At 38.8% G+C, this 24,770-nt stretch overlaps 1 protein-coding gene across 1 annotated transcript in view; it reads right to left on the reverse strand.

Moving 5' to 3' along the window:
* LOC137278141 (structural maintenance of chromosomes protein 5-like) overlaps positions 1–24,770 on the reverse strand; it is a 428,573-nt gene that overhangs the window by 55,558 nt on the left and 348,245 nt on the right. Inside the window, exon 21 of the mRNA XM_067810312.1 lies at positions 10,663–10,758. Within this exon, the coding sequence (XP_067666413.1) occupies positions 10,663–10,758 (96 nt within the window). The remainder of the gene's footprint in view (positions 1–10,662; positions 10,759–24,770) is intronic.

The raw sequence follows: 24,770 nt of genomic DNA on the forward strand, positions 1-24,770 counted from the left end.
CGAATTGGAAACTGCTTTAAATATCCACTAAATCAATTTTAGGCGTCATTGAAACACAGACATATACTACCGACAAGAAATAATAATAATCCAATAAGGATAATAAGGATGTTGTGTTTGGGAGATACGCCACGATAACGGACCCTGTCACAGTCAAAGTCATCTACATTCAATTTCTTGGTTCCCTTATTTTCTGTCGGTAGTATACTATGAGGACAATGTGATGTAAATATAGGTGGTAGTTTTTAAAACAACGTTTATGATGAATAAAGAGAAATCAACTGACTGACTGATTTTTGTTTTATGTCCAGGTGGTGTTGAGATAACTGAAGTGAACATATATTTGAATGTATTATGTCATATTTATAGAATCATCGATCATGTGGACATCATTATGGTAATCACTGCATGCTAATACATAACTATAGCCACACAGATTCTGATTCACTGAAACTTACGGAATATGGTTCATGTTTTTAATAGAAACAGAAATCAGTGGGAAACCTAATTGAATTAAGTAACGGAAACCAACTGAAAGCAGAGGATAGAGCAAACCCAACGGAACCTCTTTGGAATGTGTGTAACTGAAACCCAGTGGAAACTTACCGGAATCTGGGTAACAGAAACCAACTGCAGCCTTACAGGGATCTGGGTAACGGAAACGCACTGGAGCCTTACAGGAATCTGGATAACGGAAAGGCACTGGAGCCCATACTGGAATCTGGCTAACGGAAACCCACTGGCGCCCTACCGGATTGTGGGTAATTTGTGAGAATTCCATTTTGCGGAAACTTGATTGATAAAGAAATGATCCAGGAACCTACATGTAACTTAAGTTTCCATTTTGTTTCAGTCAGGTTTCCGGTGTCTGGAAACAAAGGTACTTTTGCTGTGGAAGTTTTTGAGTTGTGCTCCGGAAACAAAACACACCAATCTGAAGTGTGTCCATGGAACCAAAGAAAATAATAAATTACAAGAACATGTAAATAGCAAAAGGCACCACTTTAGGTTCCGATTGATATATCTACCAAGTTTTGCCGAAAAATATTGAACAGTTCTGGAGTTCCGCTCTGGAAACGAAGCCCATCCCTCCATTTTCAGACTCAGCCTGAAACGTTTCCATGGAAACCAAGAAAATAAGAAATCACAAAAACCTGTAAAAAGCAAAAGGCACCACTTTGGGGTCTGCCACACATATCTACCAAGTTTTACTGACAGAAGTTTTTTACTTAGGAAGTTTTTGAGTTTGGCTCTGGAAATGAAACAAGCCTCTCACTTTTGAGAGTAAGTCTGAAATGCTTCCATGGAAACCAAGAAAACAATAAACCACACAAACCTGCAAATAGCAAAAGGCACCACTTTAGGTTCTGACTGATATATCTACCAGGAAAAATATTGCACGGTTTTTTAGTTCTGCTCGGAAACAAAGCCCATCCCTCCATTTTGAGACAAAGTCTGAACGTTTTATGGAAACCGAGAAAAGAAATAAAAGAGACCTGTACATAGCAAAAGGCACCACTTTGGGGTCTGCCACACATATCTTCCAGGTTTTGCAGAAAAATATTGAACGGTTTTTGAGTTCTGCTCCAGAAAACGAACCCCATCCCTCCATTTTGAGACTAAGTCCAAAACGTTTCCATGGAAACCGAGAAAATAAGAAATCACAAAAACCTGTACATAGCAAAAAGTGCTCCAGCAACAAAATATATGGATGGACAGACACTGACTATATCCCCCGCCCCCACCCCGCCGCATGTCCCCTCATCCCTTTTGAGACTAGGTCCCAATCACTTCCATGGACAATGGGAAAATGATAAATCACAAAAATCTGTCAATAGCAAAAGGCACCACTTTATTGTCTGCCTCACTTATTTGGTATGTTTTGCTGAAAGATATCAAGAAATTTCTGAGTTCTGCTCCGGAAAAGAAACACACCTCTCACTTTTCAGCCTAATTCCAGTGTTTATGAAAGGTGTTTAAAAGTTATAGTCCACATGTACACAACTTTTGATGCCCACATGGGGTGACCAATGTTAGAGGTGTTTAAAATGAAGATACATGACTAATACATGTATCAAGTTTAAAGCATGATATACTACCGACAGAAAATAAGGGAACCAAGAAATTGAATGTAGATGACTTTGACTGTGACAGGGTCCGTTATCGTGGCGTATCTCCCAAACACAACATCCAATGACAATGGAATTTCACATAATGCATGCCCAGCACTTGCATACAGAAGTTAACTCCTGTAAATGTACTGGAGAAGTCGCAATCACTAATGCAATAGAGATTGACACTTACTGACAGAAATGCCTCCGAGGCAGTATCTCGGTGAAGCAAAAAAATGGAGAATTGTGGGGATGATAGAAGGGAGGACATCATTATGTGATGTTGCCCATAAGCGCCAAAGATTGGCATGGGCTAGGCAGCATCAGGGACGGGCTATGCGCCACTGGCGTTACACCATGTTCTCTGATGAGTCAAGGTTTTGCCTACGATTCACAGATGGCAGAAAAGGTTGTTGGCGTTGGAGCGGGGAGCGATATGCCAGAGCAGCAATTCTTGACCATGATCGATATGGAGGTGTTAGTGTCATGGTGTGGGGTGGGATTACACATGACAGACAATCACATTTGGTCATCATGACTGGTCAGCGATACGTTGACCAAATATTGCGTCCTGTTGTGGCTCCATTGGCTAGAGTTATCGGCTGAAATTTTGTATTCTAAGATGATAATGCTAGACCACATCAAGCCCGAATTGTCTCCGCTTATCTCCGACAAGAAGGTATCCAGACATTGGGCTGGCCCTCTAAGTCCCCAGACCTGTCCCCAATTGAACATCTCTGGGACGTTCTTGGTCGAAGGGTGTACGCCAGGGACCCAGGACCCGCCCACCTGGCCCAGCTTGGTGCAGCTCTCCAAGAGGAATGGCGGGCAATACCACAGACAACCATCCGGAAATTGATTAACAGCATGCCATCAAGGTGCCGTGAATGTGTTGCCCAACATGGTGGACACACCAGATATTGAACTTGACGCCTAAAATTGATTTAGTGGATATTTAAAGCAGTTTCAGTAATTCGCTATTATTTCAGTAGTTATTATTATTTCTTGTCGGTAGTATAGCAATCACATATAAGCAAGCTATTGACTTTTATGGCAGATTTCAAAAGTTGCCCGACGCTGTTTCCCTAAAAACTGACACGTAATTAGTTGTTAGGTAATATTACGTGTAATCCAATATGCCCGCACTTATTGTCTATACTGTTGCTACAGAGGATGATGTCACTGATGACATCAGAAACCACTAAAAGCTGTGAAAGTTCAATTTCAATCAAAGTAAGCATGGACTTTTTTGAGGTCAAACACACGGTGCATAAACGTAAGAAATGTAACAAAAGGATCATCAGAACAATGTAAATATTCCTTCCTCACGATGTACTCCACAAAATAACTATCATACAATCCTTTCCCTGTTCAATACCTGGGCAGGGATGCTTTCGCTGCTCTCCACGTACTCTCAATTTTATTAGGGCACACACCATTCTCTGCTTTCACAAATTCCTTGCTAAGATTTATTGTCACATGCTCATATCCCATCTCATTGAGTCTTGCATACGCATTCCAACAATCTCAATGAAGTACTGATCCTGGTCGCACCCACTTTCTCAACACACTCCAAAGGGCATCCTCATCATGCTTCTACACAATTTCCAAAAACATCCTTTTACTTTCTTTCTCGACGAAGTTTTAAATTGAACTTTTGCCAGTAAACATGAAAATGATCTCTAAATTCGTGTAAAATGCCTCCTAACGAATATCAGCTCATTCTGTAAGACACATTGTGCGCGTTGCTAACTGCCGAAGGCGCAAGCACATACTATAGAAATATATTTCTACTTCCGGGTGCCAGCTGAAGGCAGGGCCCGTAAAGTGCAGGTGTCCCTAATAAATGATTAAGAAAGCAACCCAAATCACATTGTTTCATTCATTATCTTGCTCCAAATGGCATAACAAATTTCCCAATGTGAAGACATGCTTAATACTCAAGCTTCATGCACAGTCTAATTCTTTGGAAAACTACCCTATATTACTGTGTATAAGCCGAATTTTGAGGACCAAAAAAGTTGTTTGTAGAAGGGGGTCGGCTTATCTATGAGGCACAATTTCACGAAAGTATTTTACAGGTCGTCAGTGCCCTCTTCCAGGTTAGCGGTACACCTGCTAGGAAGTTTACGAGGTGCCAATCGGATCAGCTGTTTCCTGTCAATTCACATACTGTGATTGCTTCCTGTTGTTTCATAGATGCCACACAAGCGATAGGGGTCTGATTGCTATTGTTTTGTTGTTTGCACAAGCACTTTCAAGTGAGCGATTGTTGGAGTAGGGGCTTTCATTTGTAACATGTCATTATATCCCCCAGCTGACAGCCACAATGCGATACTGCTAAGTTTCCCTTCACCCATATATATTTTGATTTTCATGTAATTGGAAAATTATTACTATAGATTTCTCAAATAATATCTATGGTCATCTTTTCCCTAATGTCGATGGCTTTCCGCTCGGTAACGGGATAGAACTGGGGCAAATACCCCCGTTTTCGAAATTCCGTAAAAGTAACATGTGAGGTGGCGATTCGTTTGATGGTGGGTATTGTTCGAAAGCTCAAGCACCCCATCAACCTTGCTAAGAGTATTTTCCAATTTGTAAGAAGCACTCTTATTGGATAAAAACTAGTTTCCAATGACACTTATATGCCACAGTCTGCTATAAGAATCGTGAATGGTCAAAATCAAACGCGTGACCTATGGCAGCCAATCACATAACAGCAATGGATCATTAATGGCCTTTGCAAACTTATAGATTCTGACGCAAGTTTTGAGTAAAATCATGCTATTCTGAACGTGTTAGAACAACACACCACCATTCATACATGCATTACGGACCTTAGTGCATGTATTGTGCTTGGTTATGAACTTTGACATGCTTTATGCACATTATTTATCATTAAACATCGTGTCCAAGCGAGAAGTTTGAGGCGACGAAAGAAGAAATGTCACTTGAAGTATGGCACACAATATCTCAAAAAAGATGGATGTAGTAAGTAATAATGTTCATTTGACAACTTTTATGAGTACTGTTGTTCGGCTTATTCGCTTTGATTATCTCCCCAAAACATTGTTACTTTGCTCTTTGACAACTTGATGGTATGAACCCGTTGATGATGCACGTATACAAGAATTTTTTTCCAATAAAATAGGAAAAAATAGTTTATAATTCTAATTCTGTCGGATTGAACATATTTTTGCGGATATAGAACGGAAAACAAACACAGATTTTTAGAATAATGGTCAGTATAGATCTTTATTAGATATTATTCTCACTTTGCATACTTACGTTTTACATCCAAGACTGTAACTGCGAGATGCCTTGTGGTGTGGATTGACAGCGATCATACTTACGTTTTACATCCAAGAATGATGCAGGGGGTCGGCTTATGCACGAAACATACCATTTTGACACCGATTTGGGGCAGGTCAAGTTAGGGGGTCGGTTTATCTATGGGGTCGGATTATACTGTCAATGAGTCAATGGCAAAATGCCCAAGGAAATCAGCTCATGAGAGAGATATGAGGTCAATACAAACCTTGTCAACCAGCATACTTGACATGGTTTGTATATTCTGCCCTCCTGGAAGATCCAACAAGCCATCAAACACAAGGTAACCTCTTACACAGTAGAACTTCAAGCTGATATCACAATTAGAAAAGCTGTATTTGAGAAAGAAGACAAGAGGCTCTCACCCCTTGAAACAATGATAGACCTTGTTGCTGCAGAGGCCTGGTATCACAAGTCGTGCTACAATAAATACACTAAAGGAAAAAGAAAAACAATGCATGAGGGTATAACACCAGACAAATTTGAAGACCAGGAAGATAGGAATTACAAAGAAGCTGAAGAAACTGCTCTGGATCATTTATTCCACTCTATCAGGAGAGATATGTTTGAATTTGATAGTAGTGCCTCTAACAGATATGACACATTTTGTCTCGAGCAAGATAAGAGAGTTAAGTGTTCTACATATCAGGCAAACGACAAGAAAGCACATCAAGTGGAAGCTGCAACAAGAATTTGAGTCAGCTTGCGGTTCACCATCTCCAACACAGTAAAAGTTCTGTTTTCCCAGATAAACTGAGTAGAGAAAAGCTCGTAACAGAAAATCAAAACTTGAGAGGAAGACCTAGCTGAGATCGCAAAACTTTCTTCAGAAAACTCAGACTTACAGTTGGTAAAAGCAGCTAACTATCTGAGAAATGCAATAAAACTGTATCATTCACCAAGTATGTGGCCATTTATTCTTCACAAAATGAAAGAAATGTTCAAGATCCCATCACTTATGAAAACATTCTTTTGCTCAATTTTCACTGGAGAACCATCACCAAGTTCTATGTCGCAGTGTTCTGAGTGTCTCATTGATTCATTAAGTCAAGACATGGTTTATGCTGTGAGCTGTGGGGCAATAACCCCACATAAACACATCTTGCTGCCAAATGCTGTGAAGAATCCAAGCATCATCCATGCTTGCAACAGACTTGGACATGGGATTTCCTACACCACCATGGAGAAGAATGAAACATAGCTAGCACTCTCAAAACTGTCAGGGTATCACAGAAGATGGGACTCTGGGAACCTATGAAGCCACATGTCTTTACTACTTTGTCTTGGAATAATATTGACAGGCTAGAGGAAACATTGACTGGTGCTGGTATCACTCACCATGTGAATGATACTTGTGTACAACCCCTGGTTCTTGGACTTGAGACCTTAGCCTCTCCCACAACAACAAAATCAAAATCAGGAAGAAGAAGCATTGACATCCTTGAGCACCAACTACAAGTCTGTCTGCAATGCTGGCAGGGCAACAGGGCCCCCTGTTGTTCTGCAAGATGAAGACAACAGAAGAGAAGAGGTTTCTAGGGAAGCACTGGACAATACATTAATCTGGATGATATGGAGGCTTGGAGATTCACCTAATCAGGTTGTCACAAGCTGGACTGACTTCAAGATCATGACAACGAATGAACATCCTGTTGTCCCTGATGAAGTTACTTACCTTCCAACAATCAACACTCCTGCCACTGACATGTCAACTGTTACTGAGATTCTCTCCCGCTACCTGGCCATCAAAGATTGTCTCTACCTTCAAAACATTGTCATTGTATTTGATCAAGCTTTGTATGCAAAGGCAACTGAGATAGTTTGGAAGAATAAGGAAAAGTTCAAGTATGTCATACTACACATGGGAACCTTTCATACAATTATGAACTTTCTATCCATACTTGGTTAACGCTTTCAGGATGATGCAGGCTTAAGAGATATCCTCATAGAAGCTGGAACACTTGCACAAGGCTCTGTCTGTGTCAGCCACCATGGATGGATGTCATTACAACAGAGGAGTCAGAGTTCACAAGTATATGATGGCAGCACCTCTTCGTCTTGCTTGGAAAGGCTTCATTCCCTGGCTAAACACAAACTATCAGGAAGGGATACCCATCGCACTCACTGGTCTTGACATTTGTAAACCATCTCAGTGAAATATTGATCAAGAGTCTTTCAGTGCAACTATACAAGATTGTTCTGTGACCCAACTGATTGAAGATTTCAACAAGTATTTGTCATTTCTGAGGGAGGGGAATAATGATCTGTCTGCATTTTGGATGAGCTACGTGGATATGGTTGCAGGTGTTATGCTGGGTCTTGACTCGAGAATCTCGAGAGGTGACTTGGAGCTACAGATGTCTTCAAATGACCCCTTGGTGTTTTTCTGATTACAGAATCATCTATGCCAGATACCTGACTGCCCACTTTCCTGAAATGTCACTGTTGCCGTCAATGCATCCTGATGTCTACAGTCAATTTAAAGAAGGAAGAATTGCTGTTCAGTTAGCAGACAAGAACACCTTTGGAAGAATTCCTGTGGATCAAACAACTGAAGAAACTGTGAAGAAAGACACTCAAAATGCAGGAGGTACTTGCCGCTTCAGCACCACAAGTCAGGTCCAGTCAAATGATTTTACCTTATAGCAGAATATATGCACCTGTTCAGAAGTATGCTTGGACTTACATCAAGATCATTCAGTCACAGAGAGTTGCAGAAAACAAAAAATCAAAAGGATGAACAGGCAGTTTCCAAACTGGTGCATGTCATAGAAGAGATGGTAAATCCTTTTGATGTACATCAAGATCTTGGGCTAATCAACACTGCTAGTGCAACTTTAGCTCCATCTGATGTCACAAAGGATCTAATGAGAGCACAAATACCAGGGGCAGATGCTTATGATGATTTCAAGAAAGAGAGAATGTCTTTGAGAAACGTTCAAAGCAAAACTTGAAAACTTTAAGTTTTCAATCTGCAATTCAAGAAAAATGAAAACAAATGGAAGAGAAATTAAGCTGCAGACAACCGCAAACATTTTTGGCACAATGCTTATGATGGTTCAGACAAGAAAGCTGGACCATTCCAGTCGTTAACGACATTACTCAATATCACCAAGCATGCATACTGGACGGGCTACATGCCTTCACAGGATGTGACTCAGTTAACGCATTTGCTGGCCAGGGAAAACTATCAGCTATGAAACTCATAAGAAGTGACCTGCTTTGGCAAGGCACATTCAAAGAACTTGGAAGTGATATACAATTATCAAATTATCTTCAGAGTCAGCTGGAGGAGTTCACTTGCCTCTTGTATTCAGCCAAGACTAACACAAAGAAGGTGAACAAACTCAGGTATGAAATGATCGTTAGCAGAAAAGAAAAGATTGAGCCCCAACAACTGCCATATGCTGATGCCCTTCAGAAACACATTCAAAGAGCCAACTACCAAAGCACCATATGGAGGAACAGTCCTGCGCAGATATCAGTAATGCCATTACCAACTGGTCATGATGGAAACTTCAAAATGGAAGTCTTATTTTTGACTGAATGGATGGAAGTTCTGCACCTGAAAGTGTCCTGGAACTGATTTCATGTCCATGTCATAGGGATTGTTCTCTGCCTCAAAACATTATGAAGAAGATAATGAAGAAGGCCATCCTTTTTCAGGAGAAGACAGCAAAAGTGACGAGGAGTTTGCCCAGTAACAGAAGTGACTGTATAATTGTGAGTGGATGTACAAGTGATCCTGCAGCCCCCCCATGATAATAGGTGATCTACTTTCATGTTGATATTTGGTATCATTCTCTCTGAAAATGGATTTGTTTTAATCAAAAGTATCAAATGCTTACAGATTATTCTCAGTAATTTGAACTTCTTTCCACTGAAAGATATGGCATCAATCTCAGTATTCGATATTCATATAATGTCATTGAGCTGGTGTATTACCAAGCCTTTCTTGCTTTCATGTTATGTAAGCATGTATAATATTTTCTCTAATAAGCACAGGGGGTAAATTCTCACTAACAATTAATTACTCCCACTAGCGCACCAAGTGATGGATCTGGAAATCCCGGCACTTATTACAGGAAATACAGGAAATAAGTCTAAATATCCTCACTAAATATGATTATTTAACATCCGTTAAATCTTTTTTAGAAATGATTTCTTAATAACTACTGCATGGGAATTCTATTGGTTGTAGTGCTCTGAAAATCATGTTGCGGACGAGGTTTTCCGTTTTTTGGGTACCCATATTCTAGAAGTCAGGGAAAGTGTAAGCTTTGTCACCCAGCTTGTTATAATGTTTTTTTTATTAAACTAAATGTATTGAGCTTCCATAAAAATACAACAAACCTTGGCGACCTCAAATGGTGCTGATAACTCAATTTTCAAGCTGTACCTCACATGGACTATAACAGGACATTCGGTCCTGTAAGTTTCAGATGTCTGTCTGACCCATTGAAAATTCACAGGACCCACAGAATAAAATTAAACACACATTTCAGATTTAACATTCCTCATAAATGGCACTGAAATTATTAACATTATATGATGACAAACATTATAAACATAAATTTATAAACAGTGAACAAGTGTCACATGTGACAAATAAGAACTTCAGACAATATATTCAGTCAGACACTGGGGCCAGCAGGGTGGGGACTTCTGTCTGACCATTGCCAAACCTGCCATATTTGTCAGAGGGTCAGACACTATTTGTGAACACTGTGTCTGAAACATTTCCATGCAAATCATGAAAAATATAAATGCCATATATCTTGTAAAAAGCAAAAGGCACCACTTCAAGATCATGGAAACCAAGAAAATAATGAATCACAAAACCTGTAAATAGCAAAAGGCACTACTTTAGGTTCTGACTGATATATCTACCAAGTTTTGCAGGAAAATGAACAGTTTTTGAGTTATGCTCCAGAAACAAAATGGGCTGACGGACAGACAGACGAGGCATTGACTATACCCCACTGCCTTACATGCCAGTGGGATAAAAAGGCTTTCATTCAAACAGAGAAATTTCAGTCATTTAGGTATTACTACTAAAGCACTTACTATATGACAAAGGTTTGGTATGTTGTTGGCACATAGCAAGCTCACAAAGGTGTTTGATGGTGCATGTGTTTGATGCGATAGCCTATCGATATAAATAGTGGCACAGAGAGTGCTGAATACTGCTGTTAGAAACTAGTAGTAGGAAACTAACCCTCTCATCCACCTGAAAGGTACAGTCTGCTCGTGCCTGTTGCTCATGTATCTGAGCATCTATTTCATCCAGATGAGGAGGACACTGTTCAAATGCCTGAAACCAAATAAATGTTCAGGAAAATAAAAGATTTCTTGTGATTTCTGAGAACAATTACATTGAAAAGAATTAAAACAAATGGGAAATCAATAGAAAACTTTCATAAACACATAAACAAAGCATATTAGGTTTTTTCATAGAAAATGTAAAATAACTAATATATCCCCAAATAACAAAAGGCTGCGGTTAAGTGGTAATGATAAAAGTTTGATCAAGTGACATCAGACAGTTTCGTCTCTTAAGCTCTTGAACACAGCACTGATGCTAAACTGCATTCACTTATTCGTTTCCCATTTAACAGCATTAGTTTTTACCAATGTTATGAGTGGATCCATGATACAGTATCCATACATAACAAAGAGACATCACACAACAATTTAAAACCAGAGACCACAGAAAATGACAAATCCCTACTGAAAGGACAATTCATCTGACAGTAACTTCTTTTTGGACAAGTTTGAATTGTGTCCATGGAATTCATGAAAAATATCAATGCCATATATCTGTAAACAGCAAAAGGCATCATGTCAAGATCTGTCTCATATATCTGCCAAGATCTGTTGAAGGATATGAAATGCTTCTCGAGTTGTGCTCCAGTTTGAGTCCATATTGTTTCAATGGAAACCAAGAAAATTGAAAGTGCAAAAACGTTGTAAATAGCAAAGGCACCACTTTGTGGTCTGTGTCAAATATCTGCCAAGTTTTGCTGAGTTGTGATCCGGAAACAAAGCCTATCCCTCCATTTTGAGACAAAGTCCGAAACATTTCCTTGGAAACTGAGAAAATAATAAATTGCAAAAACCTGTAAATAGCAAAAGGCACCACTTTAGGTTCTGACCGATATAACTACCAAGTTTTGCAGAAAACGGTTTATGTGTTCTCCTCCGGAAACGAAGCCCATCGCACCATTTTAAGATTAAATCAGAATCGTTTCCATGGGAAATGGGAAAATGACATATCACCAAAATCTGTAAATAGCCAAAGGCATTACTCTAGGTTCTGACTGATATATCTACCAAGTTTTGTGGGAAAATATTGAACGGTTTTTGAGTTATGTTCTGGAAACAAAGCCCATCCCTCCAGTTTGAGAGTAAGTCCGAAATGTTTCCATGGAAACCAAGGAAATACTCCATATTCACGCCACGGCCATGTTGGCAACGAAAACGAGGCTCGGAACGCAAGCCTTTCGACAGCAACATTCCCATCCTGCTTGGCCTGGTCAAAGTGTCTTCGTGGTGTTCCATCTTTAACTCAACAATACGTTGACAAATGGGCATAGACAGACAGCAACATACCCAAACGAAAGCGACGAAAGGGTTATTCCTTGTATCTTGAGGGGTACTTACATGATGTTGAAGGTAAGTTTGCGAAAATATCCTATGCTTCTGTTTTCGCGCATCGGGCAACTGGTTAATAATTAATATTTAAATGCCTATAGCAGCTACGATTTGTATAGAAACGAAGGTAAGGAACCGTTTAAAATTTATGGCTAGATGTTAGAGAGGGGGCGGTGGTGATTATTTTCATGGAGGAGCATGTGCAATGTGAATGACCCAAACCCAACCCACGTACGTGCATGTATGTGTAAAACATTGATCATCCCACCCCACCCCACCCCACCCCACCCATGCATTATGAACAGTCCCTGAATATATCACCTAGGGAATTGTGGTCAAAGAAAACAATAATCAGAATAAATAGATACATTGTTTCCTAAGCATATTTTGGATATATTGAACATATCATTAGGTCTCTATGTAAGCACGTTTCTACAATAATGGAAATCGTGCACAAATTATTAGTGACAACTAAATAACAGCAAAATCCTAAGTCATCAAATATCATTAAGCATATCAACAAACAACATCTTTCCTTTCTTTATTTCTAGTTTTCCCCTCAGGTTTTGCACACTAAATGTCAGAATTACTTTCTTGTATTTGCAGTGAAGACAGAAGGCAAGGAGTGTCGCATAGAGGCAAAAAGTTTTCCAGCATTACGGAAGAATGACAGCCCTTGTAGACTGATGGTTTGTATACTACACACCAGTGTTGCTTTATGTATTTTTCTTAATGTATTTGAAGTTTCTTAACAGTTTTATTGACATTAAAAATTATTAAGAAACTGAAATGTTTCATGTTATGTTGGTTATCTCACAATGCATGCCAATTGCTTGTTGATTCAAATGTAAATATGTTGAATTGTTAGCATGTTGTCATATTTGTGGACTTCATTTAAATTAATATTATTTTTTTATTAATTTGATTTTTTTCCCAAAGCACTGCAATACAGCATGTTCATCTCGACAAATGTGACACACACTTAAGGACAGTCCATCATGGCTATCACATCAAGAGGACATGTCCAGCAAAGATGGATGCTTCACAAGAACAGCAGGAGTGAGGCTTAAATGTTGGCTATTCATAAGTATGAAGCAAAATTTCTAAGCATGACTTAGAGATGTTTGTACATGCCTGTATGCAGAACGATTGTACCTGCTTCTGTAAATATTGCTGCTTACAACTGAGGGGAGGGGGGACTACTTATCAACATTATTATGGAGTGAGTGAGTGAGTTTAGTTTTACGCCGCACTCAGCAATATTCCAGCTATATGGCGGCGGTCTGTAAATAATCGAGTCTGGACCAGACAATCCAGTGATCAACATCATGAGCATCGATCTGCGCAATTGGGAACCGATGACATGTGTCAACCAAGTCAGCGAGCCTGACCACTCGATCCCGTTAGTCGCCTCTTACGACAAGCATAGTCGCCTTTTATGGCAAGCATGGGTTGCTGAAGGCCTATTCTACCCCGGGACCTTCACGGGTCACATTATTATGGAAAGCATCAGATACCAGTATATATTTACATTATAAAGTTGTAATGTTTTGGTCACATTTTGAGCCATGGGTATTTATTCAAACACTTTCTAATTTTAGGTAACCATGTCATCCAAAGGGTCAACTCGAATTAAGAAGTGCTCTTGTGAATGCAAAGCTGGAAAATGGCACTGCTCTCACTGCCTAGCCCTCCTGTATTTGATTTGCCAATTTCAAAAGCAGGAGTTGTCCTGCATCCCTCCTGTTCAGAGTAGAACCTCTCGCCCACAGGTGTGGAACATTCCACAAAGGACTGATGATATTCAACCCAGCACTGTAGATTCTATACAGATTAACAAGGTGAAGCCTTCCACAGACAGGAAAATGAGAAAAAGAAAGCAGAAAGTAACTGAAGGTGTTATACCAAAAGTATACTGTCCAGTGCAACAGCCTATTCCTCACCAAGACTTTTGTGACAAAATCATCCAACAACTGTCTGCCATTGGGAGTGATGCACAGATTCTACGGTTAAAACCGTATCAGATTGTGACAACAGATTCACGGTTTGGTCCTGTTCCTGTGGGATCCATTCTGTCATATCAACAGAAGAAGATACCTGTACAAGAAGACATCATTCACCACACAAGTCATCCTGCTTTTCCTGATTTTCCACTGCCTCATTTGACGAGTACTTATTCAACAGTGCTGGGTCATGGAGAAACTGAAACTTTATATGGATTACTGATGAACTAACCAGGTGAGTGAACTACTTTAACTAGTGTGACAAGTTGACAGTTATTCACTCCAGGGAAAACCACTGGGTCTGTAGTTGTGAAAATTTGAATGTTGAAAAGTTTCCACATGTCCAGGGTTTTACTTATTTATAAGTCTGAAATTATATTATATGGTTTCAATGCATGACCCCAGAGTGGGGTTAGAGGGTCACATTTCATTCCTATTGCTCACGGAACCTGTACACAGGATTTTAGCCTTGTAGGGCTTTCACTTCTGGAGAAAAAGCCTCAAGCAAATTTTTGGAATATGACCACAGTGAGAAGTTGAAAATGTGAAAAGTTTGCTGTCAGATGCCTTGCAATCCTTAAGACTACTGTACCTTTGACGTGTTATGAGCTTAAAAGAAAATCATTTAGGGAGATAATTTCATTGTTTACACTTTAGTATTCAAAGTTACTAACTTTATTCTTTCTTTTTGATGTCACAGAGAAATTGAGAGTTCAACTCATATGCAGAGCCACAACAGAACATGGCATGATGTAAGGAGGCACAGGCTTACCTCATCGATATTCAAGATGTGTGTGCACAGAGGGCTGATCATCAAAAACTTGCAAGTAGACTACTGTGTTCCAAAAACATTCAAACAGCTCAAATGAAGTATGGGATTTCTGAAGAACCTAATGCAGCTAAGCTGTATGCTGAAGTGACTGGGAACAATGTGTTTAGCAGTGGTTTTGTAATAAATCCTAGTGCTTGTCATCTGGGTACCTCGCCTGACTGCAAGGTGTTTGATCCAAACAGCGATCCATGCTATGGACTCTTGGAGATCAAATGCTCTATTAAAGATAACTGTGCATTGTGTGATTTTCTGAAAGAAAATAGAGATGGCACCTTCAAACTAAAATGTACTCACAGATATTATTATCAAGTAATGGGGAAAATGGCCATAACAGGCGTGAAGTGGTGTGATTGTCTTGTGAAGTGCAAGCTTGATTTTCACAAGGAACGAATTTACTTTGATGATGACAAATGGCATCAAATGAAATGTTCTTTGGATTCATTTTTCTATCAGTATCACCTTCCAGCTATTTGTGCTGGCAGTGATTAGTTTCTCTGAAACTGAATTACTTTCTTACGGAACTTCCCCTACCACCATTTTGAGACAAATTTTACTTAAGTCCCACTTCATTGAAACATTGCCAAATTTACTGAAGTAAAAAAAAATATGCCAATTTTCGGGTGTATTTGTTGATAAACTTACAGACTGAAATAAGAAAATGCAATATTCAGGTAAATATTTCCTCAAATATTCATTTTCACAAGGCTGAATAGTTTGTGTGAGGGTGGGGTGTTTGGCCCCAAATCCCTAAAACAAGTACTATTTTCAAGCTTTTGCTACTTGTACAGAAATCATTGCAAAGTGTTAATGTAATTGAGACAAGTTTTATTTTCTCAATTGACATTCATCATCAAAATTACCTATTTCATGGTAATGTACATTTTGACTTCACTGAACAGTAATGACAGTATATTGTGTAAATTACAACAGTGTTTACGAATTATCTCAAGTACTCTGTAAAATTAAGAGCTCGCGTCATTATGTCCGCCATGCTGCTGGGCCTTAACTCATTAAGGCCGAGAGCCGCGTATATGCGGCAAATTAATTAGCTTCTCACAGCGAGAGTCGCTTATTGGGGGTAATAAAAAGCACCTCTTATTCAGCGAGAGCCGCATATTGGGGGTTACGAAAAGCACCTCTCATTCAGCGAGAGCCGCGTATTGGGGGTTTACATTTAAATTCGTACTGTACCTATAATTTCAATCAGTTTAGCAGTAATGATCAAAGATTAGCTTTTTGTACGAGAGAGGTCACTTTCTGTGTTAATCAGAAGAACTATTAATGTGTTTTGATAACAATTGCTTGCAATGTCGGGGGCTTATACAGGCAAAGGAACACATGTCTGCGAGAAAAGGGATTATGAGTTGTTGTTACAGGAGATACGTGTTTGTTACTCGTCATTGGGAGTGAATGCTAAGATACTATGTTTGCACATTGATTGAATTAACGGTGACAAGGTTACAAAACCTTCTTCTAAATTTAATCATTCATTCGTTCGTTGTAATAGTCCATATAATGAATCGTAGACATAAATAGCAATACTGTATTACACTCATCTTCATGTTGATTTGAAATAAACCAAGTTACTAATTTAGACCTAATTCATTTGCGACTATTGATTTTTAAAGTTGACAATAATATATATTCGAATATGAAGTGATAACTCTAGCATCTACTCATAATATACATATATAGTACACATCAACCATACAAAGGTAACTAGGGTATTTTGTTCAAGCTGTTTCATGCTTGTTTGAAATGTGATTTTTCAATGCAATTTACATAAGCATTGTGTAAAAAACATTTGCATTTGATCTCTGTAATTATATTATCCTGTGTAATGATCACGTGTATCAGATCCATCGTCAATAAAAGGAGGAGAATATATCAGTTACGGAATTAATGCGTATAATCATTCAATCAGACAACACTAAATGAGATATGTGAACACCTCTTTCAACCTCAAAATAACAGCCTCTGGCCGAATTCATGTCCAGGTAAACTTTTGTCCCGTGACAAGTGTAAAACAAACTAATGCGCTGTTACATCATTGGACAACCTGTTTTGTGGAATCACGCCCATTGTCAATCTTCTGAACATCGTTTGCTTTCAAAACAAATATAAGTATGTCCATCTTCATAAATATTTGGGGAGATTCAACTTCAAGTGTATACATCACAATAAATCAGTATCGTGTTACTTTTTTACATTCTATAATACATGTACTTGAATTATGGTAGTTATTCGTAACAATGTGCAGATTAAATTGAAATGTTCAGCGAACCATTATGTTTGATGTACAAGTAGTGTGCGCAAAAAGTATATGCAAATAAATACTATCTCTACTCAATGATTGGATTGGGTTATCTGGGGTAAAAATAATCGGATTGTAGCGCTTTGATCGCTTCAAAGAAAAATAAACTCGTCAAAGTGCTTGTTAGTTCTATGTGTACATTTCAGGCATCCTTACGATTATATATGTTCACGATACACAAACTTTTCATGATGGCTAGAATTGATAAAGCCAAAATATAGCATATCGATTGGTCAACGATCTTACCAATAGTCAATCTGTATCCAAGCTGTCTAGTGACCGAACGTACTCTTCAGAAATTTAGCCCACGCCCATCACCTGTCATTTCCAATGTGACAGGTATCTCATGATACGATTGGTCATAGATAACAAATCTGGGAGTATATTGAACAGTTAAGATACAAAACGACCTATTCGGGAACTTTGATGACGCCCACCCCATGACCCTTTGTCTTATGTATGTGCAAGGAATAGCAGTATACAATATGCATACATGTATGTTCGTGCGATAACGTATATTTTCTGCTTTAAATCTAGACGAACCAAAGCGACAAACTGTGAATCTGTTATATGTAAGTCACAGACTAGCTTATTAGTACTTTCCTTAAAATATTCAGTAAACACTAGCAATGTATCAGCGAAAATGCTTCTTTCATAGATTATTAGGCATGTGCGTAAATTCGTCTTTACTGCCATTGACATAGATGTTTTGAGCAATTTAATCTCACACAATGATATGAGTGGGACATCATTTGGTTTAAGTATGTCTTACATACAAAGATTCCAAACATGTGTGAAGAAAGGCACACTTACATAATCCCTTACGTTATGTGCTATTGAAAGTTTCTTGACACTTCTCTGTAATTATCACGTGTAGCAACGAATTCCTTTGATCCATCATCAGTAAAAGCAGGATAGCATATTAGTCATGGTATTGATACCCTTGCGTATCATCATTCAGACTACAGTAATAAGATTATTTAGCGCTACTATTGGTCTTGAAACAACAGTCTCCGGTAAAATTTATACGTGGCCACGCCCCTACTCCCATATTCAACGGACTGTCCCGGGACAAGCGTAAAATAAACATGTGTTGTTATTTTGTCGGACAACCCACTTGATGGTGCTATGTACGCTTCATTCTCTGTACTGTATATGCACATATGGTTGCAGTCTGGTGAACCTTGATAGCGATACGATATCAGACAATACACAAATTGTTACATGATAGTTAGAATATACAACCAAAACACAACATATCCACTGGTCAACAATACAATAAAAAATCAATGTATCCAATCTGAGTGACCAAACGTGCTCTTCAGAAATTTAGGCCACGCCCCATCACCTTGCTCTTCCTATGTGACAGGTTCTCACGATACGACTGGTCAAAGTATCAGCCAATATAATAAGTAAGTGAGATATAATGCGTTACATTCGGGATATTTTATCCCATCACATGACGGGAAGCTTTGTTTAGCATCGAGTAATGATAAATGTATCATGCAGTATGTATGTGTATGAATGGTGATGTATGTTTACAGCGTTAAGTTAAGATGAACAAAGCGACAAACTATAAATTTCTATAGGCTCCATGTTACTTACACACCTATTGATACTTTCCTTGAAATAGTCAGTAAGCATGAGCAATGTATTGGCAAAAAATGTAGACGATTATAATGCAAGTTCTTCCCTTTTTTTAAACTCTATTATAAATATTGTATTTTAATTCAGTCCATACGATGAGAGAGACAGGAGGAATTTGTATATTTGTTCATCTCGTACGTAGAAAGTCTGTGTAGGTGTCGATAAAAATGCAGCACACACTGGCGGCAGGTCTCGGATATGACAGGACACTGTCTAGTCTCACAAACAAGTACTGATTATTTAATTGTGTCGTAAAGATGTAAATGGAAAAGAGGCTGATGTGAATACATATATTACAGCATTTCATGTAATTTATTACCTGTGTCTCTCATACCCCTTTGCCAGTGTGTGCTGTATTTTTATCAACACCTACGCGGTCTTTGTACGTACGAGATGAACAAATATACAAATTCCTCCTGTCGCTCTCATCGTATGGACTGAATTAATATATGTATTCACATCGGCCTCTTTCCCATTTACATCTTTACGACATAATTAAATAATCAGTACTTGTTTGTGAGACTAGACAGTTTCCTGTCATATCCGAGACCTGCCAGGGAAATCAGGCATGATTAGCACTAATTAGCCTCGTCGCAGCAATCAGGCAGTCAGCGAGGGGTGCCAGGTGTTGGGCAGTGGAGCGGCTCCAGGGCTTAATGAGTTAAGTTCAGATAATCTAAGCTTGTACAGCTTGTAAGCTTGTAATTTGTCGTTGTAGAGAAAGTACATAGTTTGTTTGCCAGTTCATGGCTGGGTGATGATTGAATACCCGACCTGCTTTACCTTGATTACAAGATGCCATTTAGAAATTGGTCAAATGCAACATACATCATATTTGGGATTTCACTTTCTCTAATTTCTCAAATTCTAGTACTTTTTTGGTTGAGTCCCATCCGTGATTCGAACCCGCAACCTCAGAGTCAGGCACCTAATCGCCAGCACGCAAAGTCAGTCGGCTAACCCGCTCAGCCATCGCGACTTCCACAAACAATAAAATGAAAGGCATTTCACACTTATCAGAGGGGTAAACAAAGTACGCAGCTAGACTACTAGTTGTCCGACTTTCATTTTTTGTGGAAGTCGCGGTGGCTGAGTGGGTTAGTCAGCTGACTTTGTGTGCTGGCAATTTGGTGCCGGACTCTGAGGGTGCGGGGTCGAATCACACATGGGACTCAACCAAATTTTAAGTTCTTGAAGAATCACAGTTGATGTATTGCTGAAAGTTCCATACTCAAGTTGACTCCCAAAAGCGTGTCCATGACACCTGGGAATCATGATTTTCATGACTAGGGCAAAAACTGCATTTCAAATGATCTTAATCTATGTTTACACCAGAGTGTCAAAAATGTTATACAAGTAACAATTATGACAGTGTATCATTGTACATTAATTCAAATGAAATCATAATATTACATAACTGTAATTATCAAATTAAACTGTGAGTCCTTTTTTCCTGCTTTATGATGTCTTTATGTAACAGAAGTGATTGTGAGATCACCCCAACCTGGGACCACCAAGTCTGATTCTCTAACAAAGAAGTCAAGACACATTATTTTTATAAGAAATGGAAAACTGGAAAGTTCAATTTTAAAGAGAGAAAGTTCATGTCCTGTAGTGTATATCTCTCCAATACTTCATCAGTGACACATATGCTGTAATCAGTGATTAACACCTTGTATATCCAAAATAAAGGGCCACGGAAGTTTGTGAGAATAGCACATACAGTCCATATTTGGTTGATTGAAGACGCAAGGTTGAGAGGGATAACTCCGTCAAAGACATGAAACTCTTTAATTCGCATGATGGCCTTTTCCACATGAATTCTCAATCGTGCAATATCATGAGTCAACTTTACTTCATCCTCACTAAATTGTCCTTTCCTTTCCAAAAAGGGGGGAATGACAAGACTGGCATGTTTGTCCATTAATAGGTCCTGTATGATGGATCTTTTGTCAGCCATAACTTGGTCCCTGGTTCAAGCAAGTCCAGTAAACCACACTTTGCTGTAATGTCTTTATCAGAAGTGCATCCGGTGTATAGGGAACTTACAAATGAGACATAGCCACAGGGCATGATGCGTATAAGTCCCTTTAAGGTTGTGTGGCTCTTGTAGTAAGAATAGAAGTTAGAGTTGAGAACTCTTGAACTGGGCGTCTGTACTTGCAACTCTGTACAGTCAATGATAACTCTTGTCCTTGAGTAATTCTTTTTTAATTCCTGTGGCATGTTATTATCTATCTGTGTACGTGATGGCCATATCTGTAGACTACCCAACATGAAATATAAATAGTTTGCCCATGTTATCAACATACGGCTCACAGATGCTTGGGACACATTGAATTTGATGGACAAATCTAGTTCCGGCAGTCCTTGGTGAACTCTGCACAGAAACATGGAGAACTGGTCAATGAGAGGTAAGGCTTCTTCTCTGAAAGCATTTACCTTGATGTTGGCAGTGCTCGAAGACAAATGTCTCTGCATTTGATTCCATCTGACCATAGCCACTGCTGTTGGTTGCAAAGCTGAAAACACCGACTTCAAAGTATCATAGTCCTTAAACCCATTATAGAAACTTATAGTCTGGGGGTCACAACAAAAACAATCTAAGAAAAACAATTTATTCTTCGTTTCCTCAAGTTGTTGACGTAGATTATTGACTTCTTGTCTTGCTGCTTCCAGCTGATCTGCTATGGGTTGGGGCGTGACATGATAATCATGATCAGGACACACAAGTGGCACCATATCCCTCTTGGTATTGTGCTCTCAGGACTCACATGTACTTGATTCAGTGCTGTCATTCAAGATTTCTTTTGGTATGCTGGTTGTCTCTCTGAAATTAGGAGTGAAAAATGAAGAGAAACAAAAAATTTGTTCATAAAACTATGTACCTTTTCACATGAGGTCCTATATGACTTCACACTAAAAATGATAAAGCAACATTTATGATTTTTACTGCTGCAAAACTTGTTATCTTAAATTGAAAAATAGTGTATGACATGTATTGTGATATGAAACCACTGTAAAATTATTCACAGTCTGTTCAAAATAAGACTGGATAGTAAAACAGGTAAACATACCTGATGATTTTGAATAGAAGCATAAACCTCTTTTCAGAAAACTGTCAATTGTGAGTATTAAGACATACCGATGTAAATAATATAAATAACTATGATATATATGTCACTTTGGGATGATATTGTAATGTAATTTTGGAAGTGGTTTGAAATCACACATGTATTATAAAACATGCGGACATCCAACTATCAATCTATAATTGTACAATAGTCTGTAAATACCAATGATATTAACAATAATGTCAAGGGTGTATAGCAGGCACTTAGCTGGTTGATTAACTACCTCATCCCAAGATTGCTTAGACAGGGATTGAGATAGAGAACTTCGTCAATGGGCCATTTGCAGGATTATCAGACAGTTTCTGACTATAGAATGGGTCAATCAACAGCAAACTTCAAACTTAATGGGCCATTTTTTATTCTAATGTGCAAAATGGCCTATCTCCCCTGCCTTTCCCAACCCCTGCTTATAACTAACACCCCCATCCAACCCAAATGCTTAAACAATAATGTACACTATAAATTGATCTTTATAATATCAATGTAAGTAATATAGTATCAAAATGGACTCACATACGAGCTCTCTTTTGATGACTGATTTGCACAGATGGTGTTTGTGTCCAAGGAAACAAAGTGGGTAAACTCCCCGGCCTAACCACTCTCTTCCCATTCAAGGTCCTTTTGAAAGCACTTGATTCAAAGTGAGATGAACATACTCGTGTCGCATGACTAAGCTGAAAAACACAGTTGTTATGTTATTATATCGCTTTGGATTACTAACCGATGTTTTCGTTATCGAAACCAATTACAAAAATATCAATGACATGCTCAACTGATTTATTACTAATTTTGTCTACAAAGCACGAAAACTGCAGCGTAGATTTAGCTAAATGTCAGTTATATCTACTTACCTGAAAATGTGGGCCTAAGTCCCTTCTGATCTTTATGATCCACTGTTTCCGTAGCTTACTGTCTGTGGGGAACTTGTGAAACGATAAAGACTTATCCGCGTTGTATCGAGAATCATTTGTGCACTGAGGCACACAGCAGTGATACGCCACCATATTGATTGTTCTGTTTGCGTTCCCAGCCTCGCTTTCAGTTTCAAAATGGTGTCGCGTGAATAAGGCGTATAATAGCCTTTTTGCGATTTACAAAAACCTGTAAATAGCAAAAGGCACCACTTTACGTTCTGATTAATATATCTACCAAGTCTTGCAGAAAAATATTGCATGATTGTTTAGTTCTGCTCCTGAAACAAACCCACACCTCCATTTGTCTTAAACCAAAACGTTCCATGGAAAAACAAAAAATGCAAAGAATCTGTAAAAAGCAACAGGCACAACCATAGGCTGAGATTACTGTATCTATCAATTTTGGGCTATTGTACAGTTTTTGAGTTATGCCCGGGAATCAAAATGATAACGGACAGACAGACGAGGCTTCGACTATATCCCCCTGCATTACATGCCGGGGGTTATAAAAATACATAATCTCATGGACAAAAGAAGGTGAACACTTTTCATTTTTTTGACAACATTGTCCAAGTTCATAAAATCCTTATAGGCCAAAACAGTCCGCTCAGACACTTACTAATCATTCTTCTAAATGCAGCATGCTGGCTGTGTAGAAGCATTTCGGTTATTGTTCAAAATGCCTGTTGAGAAATGGTATAACAAGGCAGCTTATCTGTGGCGATACATCTAAGCTGACAGAAAACCACTAAAGTTATGCCAAGGTTAACAGTGCAAGAGTGAGTGGGCCATAGGTATGAAGCAGATGGGCACCAACAACAGCCAGGACAATATATTTTTGCCAAGACAGTGAACACATGGTACCATAATCAGGCTGTTCCAGCATTTCAGACAGACTGGCAATGTCTACATGCAGGAGGTATCAGAGCTTGACATCCCCTGTGTGGAAATCAGGAACATCATGGGCGTAGGTCACAGTAGGCAACAACTATGTTGCTGCCTGGTATGAAATTGGTAATGAGTGGCTTGTACAGTCGAAAGTCGATTCACCATGTTCCACGATGACTGTATGTTTTGCTTTGATTTTATTGGTCATTAATAAGGGTGTTCACTTTATTTTTAAAAATAACATGATGCTCAGCACTTTGATTCAGTTGATTCTGTATTTGTGACCTTTTGACATGCATGTGATAGAAACTGTGCAATAGTTACAAGATATCAAAATTGGTTATAAATTGTATAATATGTACCATTCTCTTCACAGCTGTACACATTTAACTCATTAAGCCCTGGAGCCGCTCCACTGCCCAACACCTGGCACCCCTCGCTGACTGCCTGATTGCTGCGACGAGGCTAATTTGTGCTAATCATGCCTGATTTCCCTGGCAGGTTTCGGATATGACAGGAAACTGTCTAGTCTCACAAACAAGTACTGATTATTTAATTGTGTCGTAAAGATGTAAATGGGAAAGAGGCCGATGTGAGTACATATATTACAGCATTTCATGTAATTTATTACCTGTATCTCTCATACCCCTTTGCCAGTGTGTGCTGTATTTTTATCAACACCTACGTGGTCTTTGTAGGTACGAGATGAACAAATATACAAATTCCTCCTGTCTCTCTCATCGTATGGACTGAATTATAATATATTTGTAATAGAGTTTAAAAAGAGGGGGGCTTGCATTATAATTGTCTAGTTTTTTGCCAATACATTGCTCGTGCTTACTGACTATTTCAAGGAAAGTATCAATAGGTGTGTAAGTAACATGGAACATATAGAAATTTATAGGTTGTCGCTTTGTTCATCTTAACTTAACGCTGCAAA

This window comes from Haliotis asinina, chromosome 3, assembly GCF_037392515.1.
Source record: "Haliotis asinina isolate JCU_RB_2024 chromosome 3, JCU_Hal_asi_v2, whole genome shotgun sequence".
NCBI lineage: Eukaryota > Metazoa > Mollusca > Gastropoda > Lepetellida > Haliotidae > Haliotis > Haliotis asinina.